General features: G+C 41.2%; 1 protein-coding gene and 1 long non-coding RNA gene across 2 annotated transcripts in view; one reads left to right on the forward strand and one right to left on the reverse strand.

Moving 5' to 3' along the window:
* LOC118563176 lies at positions 1-7,347 on the forward strand. The gene is made up of 3 exons (XR_004931072.1): positions 1-397; positions 712-1,036; positions 7,275-7,347. It is a non-coding gene; the product is annotated as an uncharacterized LOC118563176 (long non-coding RNA).
* slc2a15b (solute carrier family 2 member 15b) overlaps positions 5,526-19,273 on the reverse strand; it is a 22,481-nt gene continuing 8,733 nt past the window's right edge. Inside the window, exons 8-12 of the mRNA XM_012852046.3 lie at positions 15,506-15,616; positions 13,759-13,860; positions 13,393-13,468; positions 10,203-10,330; positions 5,526-7,506 (exon numbers count right to left, since the gene is read on the reverse strand). Of these exons, the coding sequence (XP_012707500.2) occupies positions 7,279-7,506; positions 10,203-10,330; positions 13,393-13,468; positions 13,759-13,860; positions 15,506-15,616 (645 nt within the window). The 3' untranslated portion in view covers positions 5,526-7,278. The remainder of the gene's footprint in view (positions 7,507-10,202; positions 10,331-13,392; positions 13,469-13,758; positions 13,861-15,505; positions 15,617-19,273) is intronic.

Here is a 19,273-nt window from a genome sequence, read left to right on the forward strand (position 1 = left end):
CCTGGGCCGCTGCCGTTCGATTTGTCACCGGCCTCGTTCGCTGATAACAGGCATTTGTCATCGCCTTGCCTCCCTGTTAATGTTATCATCTCCTCCCTGACAGCCGCCCTCCGCCGGGGAGCGCCTGCGACAAAGCACATCCGTCAAGCGAATATTTCCACGGCTAAGGGGACCGCGCACTGCAATAAGCCACATTAAAGCACTTATGAAGGGTGCAGGCCGAGCAGTTTGTGTGCATGTCCCCGTCTGTGTGTGCGGGGTGAACCTTTAGCATCCCTCTTAGTGGCGCGCGGGCTCGGCGCGAGCGCACGTCCGCACACACGGGGTTCGCGAGCGCGCGGCGCTCCTGTCAGCGTGGTAAAAGAGGCGAGGTGGGGGCCGACAGGGAGAGGAAGAGGTAATTTGTTGCAATTAATTACGCAGTGAGTGTGGCTTTGTTGTGTGGGAGACCATTTTATCTGTTGGAATGCTTCCTTCGTCAGGGTGTGATGCTATTTGTTTGATTTATAGCTTCTGCCAGCCCGAGGCACAGCGAGTTGTGTACGTGCGTGTGTGTGCTGCTGTGGCATTATCCGCAGAAATATACTGTAGTCTCTGTGACAAGGAGACCTTTGTTTCAGAGTGATGTTACATATGAACAGGCCACTCGCAACCCTTGCTAGTGGTCCTCTGCTGGGACTGAGACTCTGCCGTCCATTTGTCTTTCAGCAGCAGCTCCAAAAGGTTGACCCTCCATCACGAGCCCGCCTCGCCTCTTTTATAAGACAGGTGGTCCGATCGGAAGGGCTGAGACCGCTGCAGCATACAAGACCTCGCTGCAAAAAAAAAATCCACACGCACGCCAAAGTTCGACTCGTTCGTTTTTTTTTTTGTTTTTTTTTGTGAGGACCCGGAGAGATGTGACAGCGTTTATCCATTCTGCCTCAGCTGGGGGTTGCAGGGCCCTTCTGCAGGGGCTGACAGATGGATCAGCCAGCCTAGAGGCAGCGGGAAGAGATGAGAGGGGAGCGGAGAAGCCTTTCGCATCGCTCATGCGGTATGAGTCCTAAATTTGCTAAAGCACGTCACATGTTGTGGCGTATAGCCTCAACCCTCGCGGAGCACCGGAGCCATTATGATGGCGGTAACACCTGTCACTGAAACTTGTTCAGCACACAGTCGCACGCCCTGCAGTTGAAACAAGATTGGAGATGAGCTGGAAGACCCTCGGTCACAAAAGCCATAGAAGAAACAGACTCTCTGACCTTCACTTATTTTACCGTTGGATGCTCTAACTACTGCCTGTTGTAGATCTGTTAAAAAAAAATTATGATTTCAGCACATATTCCCTCTGTTGCTTCTTTCAAATATGTCGGTTTCTAGCAAAGGTATTCACACCCCTTGAACTTCTTCACGTAACAGACTTCATTGTACTTTATTAAGAATATATGTGATGGATGAACATGAAGTTGTTTGTAGTGGGTAGTATAGCTATAGTACGTGGCTTTTAAAGTTTTCAAAATTATTTAAGAAGAACAATTCTTATGTCTTCACCATGCAAAATATAAATATTCATGGATTTATTTCATATTTTAACTTCTTAAATGCCAGGAGTACAGGGAGATGCAACGTAAAGTGAGGGTAGAGGAAGCTAAAGCCAAACAAAGGGCGGTATAGTGACTTGTGTGACATGTTGGACAGTAAGGATGGAGAGAAGGATTTATACAGGCTGGCGAGGCAGAAAGACAGCGATGGGAATGATGTTCAGCAGGTTAGGGTGATTAAGGATTCGAGACGGAACTATACTGACAGGTGCAACAAGCGTGATGGGAAGATGGAAGGAGTACTTTGAAGAGCTGATGAATGAGGAAAATGAGGAAGAATAAAGAGCAGACGAGGAGACCATTGTGGATCGGGAATTAGCAAAGAGGTAAAGACGGCTCTGATAAGGATGAAGAGTGGAAAGGCAGTCGGTCCTGGTGATATTCCTGTGGAAGTATGGACGAGTCTAGGAGAGACGGCAGTAGAGTTTTTCAGTACGCTGTTTGATGAGATGTTAGAGAGCGACGCAGGACATGTATGAAAGCTGTAAGACAGTGGTGAGGTGTGCTGTAGGTGTGACAGAAGGGTTTTAGGTGCAAGTGGGACAGCATCATGGATCGGCCCTGTGTCCCTTGTTGTTTGCTGTGGTGATGTACAGGTTGATAGATTTCTTTATTCTAAATTTGAAAAAAATAAATAAATACAATGAGTGTGTGTAAATGAGAGGGATCCAAGTGGAACCACGAGGGTACATGGAGCAGAGATAAAGAAGGTGAAGGATTTTTTTCTTTTTTTTTCTTCTTCTTGAACAGTCCAGAGCAACGGTGAGTGTGGAAAAGAGGTGAAGACACACACCCAAGCGGGTTGAAATGGGTGAAGAAAAGTGTGTTGCGTGATAAAAGACAATAATCAAGAATGAAAGGAATAGTGAACAAGATGGTGGGGAGACCAGCAATGTTGTCTGGTTTTGAGCTGGAGGCACGGAAGAAGAGACAGGAGGCAGAGCTGGAGGTAGCAGAGATGAAGATGTTGAGGTTTTCCTTGGGAGTGACGAGGATGAATATCATTGGGAATGAGAACATCAGAGGGAGCGCTCATGTTAGATGTTTTGGAGATACAGCCAGAGAGGCCAGACGGATGGTTTGGACATATACAGAGAAGTGATAGTGAGTACATCGGTACAAGGATGCTGAGGCTGGAATTGCCAGGCAGGAGGCCTAGAGGAGGTCCAAAGAGGAGATTTATGGACGGCGTTAAAGACGACAGCAAAAGGATGGATGGATGAGTCAGTGACACAAAAAATGCCATGGGGACACAGATTGTTGTGTTTATTTTTAAAGGGTGTTAAAACACGGGTGAAAACATAAACCTCTTCCAAAAGAAATGTCCAGGGACTAGTACCTGGTTAATAAAAATGTATGGAGTAGAACAGAATAAAAATATCCTTTATTGTCAGGAAAGTCTAACGTTATAAAGTCTGACGGCTGCTGGTTGGAAGGATCTGCAATAAAGCTACTTTTTGCACCCGGGATGCCGCAGTCTGTCACTGAAGAAGCTCTCCAGCTCTACTACAGCTTCATGCATGGGCTGGAAGACACTGTCCAACAGTGATGTCTCCCACCACCTGATGAGCTTATTCGCTTTCTCGCAGCTGTAGACAAGCTGCTGCTCATACAAACTGCACAATAGAAGATGACTGATGTCAACACACTCAAAAAAGGTTTTCAGGAGCTGTAATAGCATAAATCCAGCTATTCTATAAAGGCCTCAGAGGTTTAGTAGTGTAGTGGACATTAGTGGGGGAGTGGGGGCAGGGTCATGAAGACGTAGGAGCACAGCAGAAAGACCAGGGAGAAAGTTAAGGCAAGGCAAGGCAAATTTATTTGTATAGCACAATTCAGTACAGAGACCATGCAAAGTGCTTTACATGATTAAAGTACAGGAAAATAAAACAGAAAAAAGCAAGTAGGAGTAAAATGTAGAAACAAAGTTTAACTAGTGAGAATTGTTTAACTAGAACAGTCGAATGCAGTCCTGAACAAATGTGTTTTTAATCTTGATTTAAAGGAACTCAGGCTTTCCGCACTTTTACAGTTTTCTGGAAGTTTGTTCCAGATAAGTGGAGCATAGGAACTAAATGCTGCTCCTATATGTTTAGTTCTGGTTCTGGGTATGCAGAGAAGGCTGGAGCCAGAAGACCTCAGTGGTCTGGAGGGTTTATACACTGACAACAAGTCTGTAATGTAGTTATTGGGAAGTTTGAAGCAGGGTTAGACTGTGAGTGGATTTAATTTTTCTTCCTGTTTGTTTTCATAGTTGCAGCCTTTTTATGTCATACTTCTGTACATTATGTTACTAATTCATCCGCTGTACATCTCATATTGTTTCTGTTACTCTCCTGAGCTTGTTTCTGTGCTACTCTGATTGCTCTCCCTTCATTTCGTCTCCGCTGTTCCTCATTTCTCCTGACCAGCTTTTCGGTTTGCCACACTTTTCTCCACCCTGTTTTCACGCTCCCTGGTCCTCCTTGCTCTCAGCTGGTTTCTTCTGCACATTTATGGAGCGCTCCATCTGCCTTGGAACTCAAACTTAATAAGTCGCAGACTACGTCATCTCTGCCCTTCTGCGTTCCTGTTTCCCTCTTTTTGAATCGTAGGAAAAAACATGGACGCTCGTACAAAAAAACATTATTAACGGTAAAAATACAACCAACCTGCGTCTCAGAAAGCGTTTTAAAGACTCATTTTATTGCAAAATCTTTGTCTTTCTTTAAGCTGTGCTGAACTGTTCAACATGAAACGCGAAACAAGAGGTGGCATTTCTTCATTGCTCATTTAGCCACTATGGCTACTGTTGAACAATAACACTGTTCTACCTGGTGTGTTCTGTGTATAAACAGCAATGACACATCGCCCTATAAGCGCGAAAAGTAGTACTTGTATAACTGACTAAATCTTACATAAATAAGAGGGAACTGCTAAAAACAGTCAAAGAATTAAGTTTTCTCAATGTTGCAGGAGCAGCAGCCATCATGAATACCGAAGTCGGGTACCAACCAGTTACGCCGACTTCCCAACTAACAATTCCAACTTGAGGGGCTGTCCCAAATGAAACTTCTGACTTGGAGTTATGACATAGTTATGATGGTGACAGCATCCTGCTGTGTAAATGTTTTTCTCCTGAATTATTTGCAGCTGTTTGAAAACTTCTGATCCTCTTGCAGTAGTAAATTCAATTCAATTCAATTCAATTTTATTTATATAGAGCCAAATCATGAAACATGTCATCTCGAGGCACTTTACAAAGTCAAGTTCAATCAGATTATACAGATTGGTCAAAAATGTCCTATATAAGGGAACCCAGTTGATTGCATCAAAGTCCCGACAAGCAGCATTCACTCCTGGGGAAGCGTAGAGCCACAGGGAGAGTCGTCTGCATTGTACATGGCTTTGCTGCAATCCCTCATACTGAGCAAGCATGAAGCGACAGTGGGAAGAAAAACTCCCCATTAACGGGAAGGAAAACCTCTGGCAGAACCGGGCTCAGTATAAACGGTCATCTGCCTCGACCGACTGTCGAGTCAGGACTAGTAAACATAGTTTGGTTTTATCATCAACATATTTGGTTAAAATGAACACAAAATATCATTCTAACCCTCATCACTGAGGCAAGATGTTCTGCATATTTTAGCCGTCACTCTGTTGCAAGGCTACAAAACCAAATAAATAAATGACCTTGACAGCTGAGCCTTAATTCACAAAAATGTGTTGTCGAGACTTCAATTTGTTGTTGTTGTTAAGTATCTAAAGCATGGAGAAATGTGTAACTTAAGGACCACCGTGTACACAGACAGACACAGCTGAATTAAGATAGTTGCGCTTTTTTTAAATTTTTTGAAAAGAGACAAAATATGAGTTGATTGAGTTGGGATCAGCGTTATAGCGCCCCTAGTGGGTCAGCATGAATGAGGAAAGACACAACAAATAAGATACCTGGTAGAGTGGTCAAATGTGGTATTTTAAAATGTCATTTTAACAAGAAAACAATGGATAACTTAACAAGCTCCACTTCTTTTTCAGTAAAAAACATGAGGTCACCTTCAAATAAACTGTAAGGTGGATTTAAACAGAATGCAGCAAAAGTAAATAATTTTCCTGGATTTCTTTATGTTTATATTAACTGAGCCACACTTTAGTCAGAGTAATAAAGTGCCTTGAAAAATTCTTAATTTCTGTAAAACATTATCATATTTTCTCAGGTTACAGCCACAAAATTTCATACATGTGATAGAGATTTTGAGCCTTGGTTTAACACAAAGTAGGTCAGAAGAGTAAAGCGGAAGGAAAATGATTCCTTCTCAATGTTTTTCACCATTTTTCAGGTGGCACAATAATCTGTTGACATAATGGCTATTAGTCTTGCACTCCACAAATCTGGCCTTGAAAGTAAAAGTGGCAAGAAGGAAGTTATTGTTCAAAGAAAGCATTGCGAAGTCCCATTTGTAGTTTTGCTACAAGCCATGTTGGGTACACAGCAAACATGTGGAAGAAGGCGTCTGGTCAAATCACACTAAATCTGAGCTTTTTGACCTGCATGCAAAACACAATTTCACCATTAACACACCATCTCCACCATAATGAAACATGGTGGTGGCAACGTCATGCTGAGGGAATGCTTTTCTGCTGCAGGGAGAGGGAAGCTGGTCAGACTTGATGGAAAGATTGATGGAGCTAAATACGGTGCTGTCCTGGAGGGGAAAAAAAACAAAACGTTTTGAGGCTGCAAAAGAAAGAAGACTGGGATCCAGCAGGACAAAGACACCAAACATGTGATGCTGCGACTTAGATCAAAGCTTTATCATGTGGTATAATCTTTCAAATAAGTCAAATGAGAATCTGTGGCAAGATTGGAATATTTCTTTTCTCAGACGTTCTCCATCCAGTTTGACTGAGCTTTAGCCATTTTGTCAAAGATGCATAGGCAAACAGTTCAGTTTCTAGATGTGCAAACCTGGTAGACATTTACACAAACAGACTTGAAGAAATAAAAAGCAAAAGTTGGTTTTGTAGTATTGACTCAGGGGATAAAATATAAATGCACAGTCCGCCTTTCACGTTTTTATTGGTACATAGATTTGATTATGTATTATTTCCCTTCCACCTATCAACGGTGAACTACTTTATGTTGGTCTGGCACAGAAAATGGCAATTAAAAATTGTATTTATAACCCGGAAAAACGTGAAAAAGTTGGAGGGAAATATAAACCTTTTCAAGGCACTGCAGTTTTACTTTCCTTTGGGTTAAAAAAAACTTAAGGTTTACCATTATTGCCTGTCTACTGGTAAAAAACAACAAGTCTCTTTGGTTAACAAAAGGTCAAACAACACTAACTGTAACAACAGAGCTATCGTGTGATCAACAGAATCCAATTGACACAGAAAACATCTGAGAGAACGCCGCAAAGTCCCCATAGTTGCAACACAAGAGCCTTCAGACTGCAGGAAATTGATCCAAATGTGACTAATGGTTGAACTGAAGCACATGACTGTATAAGCTCTACCCCACATCATGGACACCAACTGAGGAATTGTCGCATGTAACAATAAACAACATTTCAAAGAAGCCCGTGTTTTATTTTACTTTGTGTGCACGTTTATGTCCATCAACCTTGTTCAAGTAAAGCAGTGAATCTCAAAGGCGCAGTTCGATCTTTGCACAGGTTCATCCCATAGCTTGTGCTCCTCTTTTTCCAGGATTTCACTTTTCATCGTGGAGCCCGAGTGATCCATAGCCGTTCATCAGTGCCAGTTTCAGATGGCTGTTTGGAGTCGGCTCTTCCTTCTGGATGCTGTTTTTGGTAGCAAACATCTGGCTGATCTCCAGGAAGGTTTTGTTCTTGGTCTCGGGAATGATGAGTATGGTGTACACAGCCACTCCCCAGCAGATCGCACAGAAGATCAGGTAACAGTAGGGACCTGTAGCGTCCTGAAAAGGGACGGTACAAAATAAGCCAAATGCGTAAGGAGGCTGACTTTAAAAACATGGAAAATTGCTTGTCAAGCAAAAGATCAGAGACTACTGCTTCATGAAAATGGAGGAAAAAGCCTATAAAGATGATTGTATTTTAAAACTATTTTCCACTGTGCTCATCAATTGCTTTTGGGTCTGTACTAGATATCTTTCTAAAAACATTTAACTATTTGTGCTTAATTTTTTAAAAGGATTTCAAAATAAATTGTGTATTAAATGAACATTGGTAATTTGTGGCTGATTTGAATAAAATTAGAAAGTTTTATGGGTAAAAAAAAAACTTCAAGGACAGCAGATTAACCACTCGTTGCCATTTTTTCATATTTTCGTGCTCTTACTATCAATTTAGGCAAATAAATGAATAAAAGGCTTAGGTTCTTCTGATTTACAGATTTAATTATGAACAGAGCTACAAGTAGCTAGCAGGAAGGTTATGATCCATAAAAAGTAGAATTTTACATCAACACAAAGTCAAAAACTGCTCTCTTCTGCAGACAACCAGCAGTGTATGCATGTGTCCGTCCTTCCACCTAATTCTCCAGGATCTAACAGTGTTCCTTGGCCAGATGAGATTTACAGTCCTTTACGTGAGTTTTCCTAGTGTCTCTTCCCAGTGGAAGATACCCAAAACCGATGCAGAGGAACAGTTCTTTTATTTTGTCTTACAGAAAAGCTCATTTCAGTCACGTTTATCTAAGATCTTGCAGACATGGACTGATCAATCTAAAGGTTTGCCATGTCTTTCTCACTGCAGACAAGGCCCCTGATCCGTTTGTCCATCTTTCATTCTATCCTACCATCAGTCATGAGCAAGACACCAAGATTTTTGAACTGAACTGACCCTAACCCAAAGCTGACTCTCTCTCCTCTCCACAAGTACGTCTTGGGACCCGGTCCATAAACATCTCAAACAGGATCTGTGACAAAGGGCAATCCTGAAGGAGTCCAGCCTGCACTGGAAAGGAGTTTAATTTTGCGCTCATTGTTATAAAACAGAGACCAGATAGGCCTATAGAGCAACAGCCTACACCAACTTATTATAGTCTATTCAAGATATAGAAAATCCACTGGCTGAACCTGCAGAAGTAGGAAAGTGGACCACTGATGACATGCTGTAAGTTTTAAATGTATGCCTGTTTTCCAGCTTGAGCTTGATTAATTAACTAGTAAGTACCAAGGGTGTAAATCACCAACTTTAGCAGAATATGAAGGTATATCGATTTGTTTAGGTGACGACATGATATTACCTGCCCATCTAACACTCCTATTTACATTGATATCAACTCACCCCCCCCCCAAAAAAAATAAAAAATAAAAATATGATTTGACCATTTAATTTCTAAGCTCTTACAGATATCAAACATTTAAATCAAACACAGCATTCTTCTAATTGAAAAAGAATATTTCACCTGTTCACTATAGTCTCATGCCTGAATTTTAAAATAAAGGTGTATCTTAAAAATGATGATATGGATCCATATTTAAATTTTTTACTGATGTAATTGTGTCGTTAGTCATTTAATCGATATATTGATGTGAACCGATGTATTGTTACACCCCTAGTAATACCTGGGAGTCTGAGTCTATATAACAGTTTCTATGTATTTATTTACTCTCTCCTTCCAACCAATGGCAGCAGCAGGTCCTCATTTTCTCTGTTCAAACCTCAATACATTAAAATAGTAAAGATAAACACTCATTCTGGCCTCGTGTCTATTGTTATGTTTGGCATTCAAGCCTCTATGTCATAAATAGGGACTTGTCCTACGTAGGCAGCATGTAATATCATTCATCCACACAATGCTTCCTATTTATTTCATTTTCTGCTTTATTTCTACCATCTATAATATTGGTACAGAATCAAATTCTGATGAGCTTGGCAGGATTTTTGTGAGATTTAATGTTGTGCCTGGGGACTGCTCAACAAAAAGATCTTCAAATCAAAAGGAAAAAAGGTCTAACACTAACATAAGAGAGTGAATGAAAAGGCACAGAGAAATCAACACCAGAAACACGTGAACTAAACACAAGGAATGGACCTATTAACGATCACGATGCTCTCAGTTTAGGTGGACCGATGTATCTTGGTAGGTTTGTAGATGAGTTATACTCTCTCCACTTTTGGATGATGCATTGGAAGATGCAGTGTGAAATCATCCAAGCTTGAGTTTTGCAAATATTGACTTTTATGTATTATAGGTTATGTTTCCTTAAAAAAAACCCTCTAAGGCCAGAAACTGGTTTTATACTGAGATTAAATTATACACATAGGAACTCTAGCTGGTACTTAAATGACTTCTGAAGTCAGCTGTTCGCCACACGTTTCAGCTTTGTGTTTGTAGCAAATGTTCACAAATATGTGCTACTTTAGGTTTGTCTGTGTACAGTGCAAATGAAATAACTTAAGTTTGTGGTTCTCAAATGACAAAATATCAAAACTGTCAAAGGGGCATTCCTACTTTTGCAGAAGAATAAAAATACAAAGTTCTCAGACTTAGGAGGATAACTTTGGCCGAAAAATAGAAACATTACACACTATGATATTGTTTGAGCAGAACTGGACACCTCTATAGGAGGAGCTAGCCAAAATGCCCAGTAGAGCGCTGATTTTATGACATCCTGGGACCCAAAGTTTGAATTCAGTGTCTGACCTCTAGGAAGGGAAAGACGAAGCCGATTGTGAAGTTGGACAACCAGTTGAGGCAGCCTGCCACGGTATAGGCAGACGGTCGGTGAGACTGTTTGAAGAGCTCTGCTGTGATCAGGAAAGGCACGCCAGCTGTAAAGACAAGACGAACACATGGTTGTGGTATTTTAAAGGGGACTTATTGTGAAAAATTCATGTTTTGCACGTTTAGGTCTCTACTGCTTCTAGAAACAGTCCAAGGTGCACAAAACAGCAAAAAACAACATTATCATTGTTTAATTTAGGCAATAACTAAATGTTTTGTTGGTGTGTGGAAAATGAGCCTTTTCAAAATCCTCCTGATTAGTACGTCACAATGGGGTACCGCGCACGTGGGTTGAGGTTCGAGGGCTTAAAAAGACTGGAAAACTGGCCGAGTTGATGAACGGTAAGCTTTGTTTTGTTTTTTTCCTGCGCGGCGATCATGGCAGCGTCGGCCGTTTTTTTTTGTTGTTGTTTGCAATCACCGTCCAGGAATGGGTATATGTTTAATGTTTGTCTCATTTGAAATGTTTTTGAGTAAGCTATCCTGGTAGCAGGCTATCATGTTAGCGCCTGCTACCATGATAGCCTATATGCTGTCATGGTAGCAGGCGCTACTTTATTAACATGTCGGCCACCAAAATACTCTTACCTTGACTTGATGTCGCTGGAATTGGGTCAGTATGTTCTTCGGTTGGGCCCTTTCCTCCGACAAAATGCTTGCTACATATGTACTTGAATTTGGTAACTTTTTCCGGGTTGAACTGTTGTGTAGGGCGACCGTACCGGTGAACCCAGCGCACACATTTCTCCTTGGCAGTCTTGAAGAAAACATCCTTCATATGCGGCCGATCAGCGTACCTCGAGTCGCTGTTGCACGTTCCATAGCAACAATGTTTAAAAACCATGGTCTTAGATTTGGAAAAAGCAGTCGTTTACCGAGTAAAACCTAGGCTAACGCACGTCTCTTTTACAGCAAAACAGCGGCGGGTTTCCGGAGTTTGCCCCACTGCGTACCACGTGATGTGACATCATCGTGACGTTACGTTTCTAAAAATAGCTCGCGCGCGGTACCCCATTGGCGTGGGCACATTTTTAGAAGAGGAGAGGATAGTGTTTTGTTGTTGGCAGCAATAAACACCATGTAGCAGTGCACATCCTCCCAGTCATAGAGAACTACGATGTGGGGCTTCAATTTTATTGTTGATACCAATGTCCCAGGCACATTGCCATAGAAAACTGTGGTTTGTGTGAACGACTTCACGAAGGACGTTTTTGAAAACTACGGACAGTACGCGGCAGGATTTACCGAAAGACGTTTTACTGAAGGAAAGTTCTGTTCCTACTGATCGTTGGAAATCTGCACATAAAGGACATTTATGTACTTAAAGGCATAGTGGATGAGCTTTCTGGAAATGTTGGTTAAAAAAAAGCTCAAGTCACTAAAAGCTTTAGTGTGTAGAGCGTTACGACAGGAGGCGAGTAGAGTAGTAGCGTGAGTTAGCATGTTGCACGTAACAACAGCTTTTATTGTTGCTGATTGTGCTGTTGAAGGAGGGCCGAGTGGCGTCCGCCTTTAAAAAAACTGAAATAAAGAGCAGGGCACGAGCTTGTCACCACCAATGACTTAGACTTAGACAAACTTTGTAATTTTGTATGCACAGAGTGCGTACAGAACTGAAATTTCATTTGCATACAGTTTAAGAATTTCAGTGAATTGCAGTGGATTCCAGAATAAAGCAGGAAAATAAAGTAACTTTGCAGGACGAGGAACTGTCCTGTGCTATTATGATGAGAAGTAGTCGATTTTGGGGTCTTTTTGGGCTGATCCGCTTCTGGGTTTGGCTCAGGGTCAAACATGTACAGCTGTACCCTTGTGCATCTGTATATAAAATGCGAGTGTTAACATTGCGCTGCTAGCTACAGGTTTTTGCAATAAAATAAAAAACAGTGCTTTCTAAAAGGAGCTCACAATACACAAAGGTGGGGAGCTGAAATCTCATCATCTGAGAATGATTTTACGCAAAAAATCTTATGAACGAGTTTCCATCCTAAATGTTTCAAAAGGTAGCATAACAGGTCACCTTTAAAAGCCAGAATGGCAGCAGCCCGTGTCTCCTTGGTTTAATTTACAGGCTTGATCCAACCAAGCATCCAGTTATCACACAAATCAAATTTAATTACCCAGTGCTGTTATGAAATTAACACCGGCATCTTCATTCATCAAGTAGTTTATCAATATTCCCACTCTGGCCTATTCAATAGCCTTCATTCGAAATGAATAGATAGCGATATAGCCAAAGTGCTATTAAGTTACACTTGTTTCCTTTCATGTATTTCATTTCGTGTCTGTTATGACTGAGGAATGGCGGGGAGGAAGACGGCGATGATTGTCTATAGGAGGCAGGCATCACTGTAAAAAGACAGTAGCTTTGCCGGCACTCTTCTACCAGTATCTAAGATACATCAGAGGGTTGCTTCGCTTTAAACATTTTTCATTGTTAGATTGTGCTTCAGCCAAAAAGCTCTAATGATCATCTTCCAGAATGATGTCCTCATTATCTGTGGCTGCTAACAGCAGCCAGAGAGGCTTAGTACCGTCAGATGAATAACTACAGGCCATCATTTGTCAACATGTGCTCCCGCGTTCGGGAACGTCTCATTGTGAAGCCAAGGTTTCATCCAAGAGGAGACGGTATTCATCACGGGGAAGCTCGCGAACAATGAGCCATTAAAGGTCTAATTGCGGGAACAAGAGATCCTCCTTCTTGTTCGGTGGTATAGATTTTTGCTCCGTTGATGAATGACGTTACGTGCACCAGATTCGGCCCGATTCATCATCCTCACGGGTCCGCTCGACGTGGTTGTAAACTAACGGCTCGTAATTCTCTTCCCTCGTCTCGTCTAAATGGCTACAGTGTGGCAGCGCGGATTTCCTAATTTACAAGACTAATGAAATACAATATCTCTTCATGCTCTTGCAGGGGAGGGGAGGTGGGAGCCGGGCCTCGACTTCGGTGCCCGTTGTTTCGCAAGCGTCCAGCAGGGAGCAGTGTCACCTTAAAACACGAGGGCTGCCTCTGCAGACCGAGAGGGTTCAGCTGAAGGTCTGAGCGTGTTCTCTTTCCTCTGCGGGGCAGGAATGGGGAGGACGTGGTGGAGTTTTGTTTTACCTGGACCGATGCAGAAGCCGGCGATGATCCCTACAACGCAGCCCACACTGATGTAGCTCATGAAGGGAAACTGCGCCTGCAAAAGCCACACAATTTGCACACTTTCTAATGACTATCCATTTAATTGCACTCAATCATTTTGATTATAAGAGACAAGGAACACAATTCGTACCATGTGGTGCCGCCTGACATTTACTCAATATTACACATAATTACTTTCTTGCTTGTATCGTTATTGTTTACAGTCACAAACAAGGACAAGAAACGAGGCAAATTATAGATATTACGTGAGACTCGCAGCGATTCTAATTTTCTGACTTGGTAAACTGCACACACGCTTTAGGAGACGGGTTAATGTAGGTGTACCTGGAGGAGGACTGACACTGCGATTCCTGCGCAGCAGAGGCCCATGAAGAGGAACCCACCGATAATCAGAGGCCTTCTGCCCACTCGCTCGATGGTGAAGCACTGGATGATGTGAGAGGAACAGGTGGTGAAAGGGCCGGCGACAGCAGATACATTTAAAAGGCAGAAACCATTGACATGTTTAGGATTTGTTGTCTGTACTTCAACGTCCACGCTGTGTCACACGTGCTGTGCAAAAGTGTTGAGTTGCTCTTTCTATTTTTATGTTTTGCTTTCAAGAGAAGTCTATTTTTAAGCTTGGCTTGATCGACACTTAAAGTTTTCTTCAAAATATGGTATTAGAAATAAGAGGAAACACTGCCTAAGTCCAAAGAAAAACTTTTCTGTCATGTACCAGGCCATTTTCGGAGGAGTGCCACTTCTACTCCTAACTGTTAAGGACCTATGAGTCATTCAGGCACAGAGGGATTAAACCACCACTCAATTGGTTTTAACTTCTCCAGCCAAATATGTAAAAAAAATACAGAAAGCAATGTTTGAGGGACTATACAATAATATTTTAGCACCAAAAAGTGATTTCAAAGGTATATTAGATAGTAATTATCTTCTTTTTTTTTCATTGTAACTGTGTACATTCGATTGAACCTAACCCACCCATTAGGTAGCAGTGGACTGCCACTGAGCGGCGATGGGAAGCATTCTGGGGGTCTTGCTCAGGTACCCAGAGTGCCAGTTTGTGAGATTTAAAGCAGGGAACTTGTAGTCTTCCCAGGAGACACTGCCCTGCATTAACCACTAGGTTAACCTCTCTCCCTAAACTTTTTGTACAGTGGATGATAAACCAAACATTGCTGCGTCTGTTAGATCCCGTATCATAGCCATGCTAGATCTTTTCTACATTTATCCTCCACTTTCCTCACGTTTTATGGCAGACTGTGTGCAAGTTGTTGTCTTGGTCCAGTACTGGCTTGCACATAAGCAGAATGCCCACCCCCAAAAGGCAACAAAATTGAAAGTCCTTCTATCAGCCAGCTGACTGGCAGTGTGCAGCAACAGGTGGGGGCAGGGCAGCTTTACATTATTCCATACAGTCAGAGAAAACTCTGGTCACTTTGACACTTTTTTTGGTGTCTCATCAAAAGGACTTTAAATAGGTGAAACGTTTTATGGAAAATGTTAGCGTTTTTAAAACTGTAACTTTTTACAGATCTGGAATACCATGCAGGGACTGCATGGTAGCACTGTTGCCTTGGAGCAAGAAGGAAGGTCCTGGGTTCAAATCCCAGTTTAGAGTCTGTCTGCACGGCGTCTGCATGTTCTCCATTATGCATTCGTGGGTCCTCTCTGGGTACTGTGAGGTTAACTGGTCACTTAGATATGACTGTGTGCGTCTCCAGGGTGTACCCTGCCTCCTTACTAATGCCTATTGTAAATAACCCCCCTTTGAAATTTATTTTAATCCACAAACTAGTTGAGTTTAATGATGTCTGTATACTGGATTAAAAAGATTTTGATGGATTATATCAAGCAAAAACTTTTAAAAATCTAGTTTAATCATGCTGTGTACAATGTGATGTGTGATAATTAACCAGCCATTTTTTTTTATAATTTCCCAATTAACACTTCAGTCTAACTAATTATGTTACCAGAGATCACTTCATGTTTCAGTCTTATCATGTCAAAATGTTATGCTGTGAAACAAAACCAATTACAGACTGATTAACGTCACATTAATGCGTCTGCTCACCCCCAGCATCCCAGCAATGACCTCTATGGCTCCCGTTCCCACTGTTGTATACTGAATGTGAGGTTCTGGAATTCCTGCATTCCTGAAGATTTCATTTGTGTAGAACCAGATCTGAAATTCAGAAAGAGAGATGAAGTTTATCAGGATGAATCTGATGGATTACAAACTGAGAATTAGATTATCTCGTTTTCTAAGGAGCCAAAACCCCCGTCTTTTTATTTTGTGCTTTCGCATGATTCATTATACTGATCATTTTCATTAGTCCAACCATCACTTATGCATTTGAGAGACTGCGTTTGATGAGCGTGGATTGCTGACAAGTGCTCCCCTTGAAATTAATTTGTGCGTTCTCATCAATCACACTTTACCGGTGCAGCATCCATCATTGATGAGGGGAGAACAGAAATGTGATCGGCGCAGTTCAACCCTGTCTTGTTGATATAGTAACCGAACATGTTGCGTTTCATCAACTTTACAACTTTGAAAAATGCATTACGGGTGTAAGAAAACAGAGGGCCTGCATAAAACAGAAATTTCCTCATGTTTATTTTAAAAAAAAGGCTCTTTTTTTAAATGGGAACAAAGCTGTTTGTACAGCATAACAAGCATAAAGTCTGAGTTTTTACCCGGCTCTCACCGTCATACCATATTTTTATTTATAAAGCGCTTAAAACAAAGTGCTGTACATCGCTACAAGCTAAAATATGTCCATTAAAAAACTAAAAAAAAAAATTATGCATTAAAACACTTAGAAGAAACAAAACACATTTCAAAGAAAAAACTATGTCTCGCTAGTGGTAAAAGCTAAAGAATAATAGTGGGGTTTAAGGCGAGTTTTAAAGGTGGGCAGTGAAGGAGCCTCTTTTATGTGCAGGGGCAGGTTATTCCACAACAGAAAAGGCCCTGTCCCCTCTGAGCTTCCTCTTAGACCTCGGCACCTCCAGGAGAAGCAGTTCAAATGACCCAAGGGGCCGAGAGGGCGAGTAGGGAAGAAAAAGGTAAGGGAGGTATGGCAAGGTCATTCAAACACCTAAAAACAAAAAGAATTTTAAAGTGAACTCTGAAATGTACTGGGAGCCGACCACTGAGCTATATTATACACTGGAGTGCTGGTTTTGCCGAAAAACTGAAGTCACTGGCCGCCATCTTGCTACTCCCTACTCTCACAGAATCCCATAGGATTTGGTTGCAACAACAAGCAGTTTTCAGTGGATGTACTAACAGTATCAACTACTAGGAAATTAGGTGCTGAAATATTTTACATGTTATTCATATAAAAAAAAAAAAAAAAATATATATATATATATATATATATATATATATATATATATATATATATATATATAATATAGTTATTTATATATTTATAAATGTTATATTTAAATAATTAAAATGCTAAATATTTGACTAATATTTCACATGACTTTCTCAGTACTTGATAGTTTAGTACATAACATAAAAATATATGGCATTTGACATTTTATAAGTTTTATGCCCCCCCCCTTACATGAGAAAATCCTCGTTACTCGATGCTGTAGCGCACATATTCCCTAGTTACTGGGGGAAAATAGGGAGTACCAATATGGCGGCTGGTGGCTTCAAAGCGACTCGTTCTAACAGCGGGCGATTAGCACTGCAGTGTATAATATAGCTCAGTGGAGCCGACAGAGTGAGGCCAAAATAGGGGTGATATGCTCTGTTGTTGGAGTACCTGTTAAAAGACGCCCAGCAGCTCTGTATCAAGATGCCTGCATTATGGCAAAAAACCTCTACATTTTGACATCATCGTAAATACAGGCGTGGGAGAAATAAAGTACACCAGATTGCTCAGAACCTTTAGAACCACCTTTTTGAGCTTTAAGGGTAGTTTCTGTTTTATGACTTTATCAGATTCTGGGGAACGATCAGTCTGACTGACCTAGTTAGCAAAGAACAGACAAGGATTTCGTTGTTTGGATAAGAAATACTCCAAAAGACTTGCAGATGTAATTACAGCTAAACATGAGGCTAAAAAGCATACATTTAAAGGGCACATATCATGCAAAACATTTTCTTGTGCACTTGGGAGTCTCTGGGAGTGCAGAAATATATGTAGTCTGTCCAGGTGCTGCGTAGCTCTCTTTTTATTCTGTTTGAGTCATGTTTTTAAGGCATTCTGTTTGCTCTATTTTCAGTTTAATTATTTGAACAATTACCTCACAGTATTTGCTGCGGAGCTGCTAAACAAGGCCATGGAGGTCCAGCTTAACCAACTTCATAAATCCGCCATTTTTATTTGTCTGAGCAATTCTGTAGTCCAAGCTGAAGGATACCGAAGCTACAAGTGGATATGTGTTTGGTTATCCGTTACATCATCCCCCATAATACAAAAATGGCCAAACATGGTGAAGGGGAACACTCTGCGACCTGGAGGGGGGACGGTGTCAAGTTGAAAAAGAAACTGTCAGACACACCTCAGAACAGTGGTAAAAAGGGGGAATGTGAGGGTAAATCAGACCAAAGCAGTTCAGTTCCACTTTATATACAGTAGACCACAAATGAATGATGTCAATGTGAAAAGGAAGAACTAAAAGGAAAATGTGTCCCCTTTAAAGGGGCTAAACCCATATATATCCTTTTTAGATTTTATTGTAAAACAACGCAACACAATGGTTTGTGTCGGATGAAGTGTTGGAGTTCATTCACATTCAATTTAAAACTGTTCTGCCATTTGATTTTTATTCTCTGCTGCTCTGGTGATGCCTCTTATTTTGAACTTAGGCCTGTAAAGTCTGAAATTTGGCTCTTTTTTGTGCATTTTCTCTGAAAATCTGCACAATCTTGGTGGCAATCAGCAGGGACATCCACTCCTGGAAGTTCAGTTTCCTAAATGCCCCTAAAGGTCACTGCTGATGTCCTTCCATCTTGACAATACTTTATGTTAGACATATGATCCAGGCCACTAAAATGAAAACATTTCTGCTTTTATAAAAGGTGGTCACACTATGTGAAGAGCACTTAATCAAGGGCATCGGACTGGCAGCCTTTGTCGTCCTAAACACTCTAAACGCAACAAGGTCTGACAGTAAACTTCTGATACTCTAAAGTCCAGAGGGAGGATTGCTTGTTAGGAATTATAACGCAAGGGGATTCTCCATCCAATAAATAGTCACTTATTTTATTTAATGTTATTAAGTAGTCTCAATAATTGATCTTTGTTATCAGGGGAGAACGGGACCGACCCGGTAGAACAGCACCGTTGTTGTTGTGGCTTTAATCGAATGCCAATCTGTCTTTTTTTTTTGTCTTTACTGTTATACTATAAAACACGTTTGTTTTTAAATAAGTTTGAGCTTGTTTTGCAAATTCATTTCCCAGCCATGTTAAACAGGACCGAGAGAAAACGTGTCACAGGATAATACTCAAATCAGTTCTTGCGCTTGGTCTCGATACAGCCGCGCTTAAAAGATCAGACTGTATTCATCCAACAGAATACTCCATTTTAAAATAACAAAAGTTTGACTCAACCTGAAAGTAAAGTGTACTTCTGTTATCCACACCGTTCAGAGGTATACTAAAGAAAGTTTATTTTGTGTGCCAGTTGTTTAAACCACCTTGTTGTAGGGAAAAAACAACATAATACATTTGTTTCCACTGGTACAGAACTGTATAGAGAAACACTGTGGCTCCCAATGCCCTCATTTGCATTGAGCATGTCATCACAGTGAATTAGACCTGGTGACGCAATGAACAACTACAACGAGCCTTTCACATTTATTCTGATTAATG

The sequence above is a fragment of the Fundulus heteroclitus genome, chromosome 5 (genome assembly GCF_011125445.2).
Source record: "Fundulus heteroclitus isolate FHET01 chromosome 5, MU-UCD_Fhet_4.1, whole genome shotgun sequence".
Lineage (NCBI taxonomy): Eukaryota > Metazoa > Chordata > Actinopteri > Cyprinodontiformes > Fundulidae > Fundulus > Fundulus heteroclitus.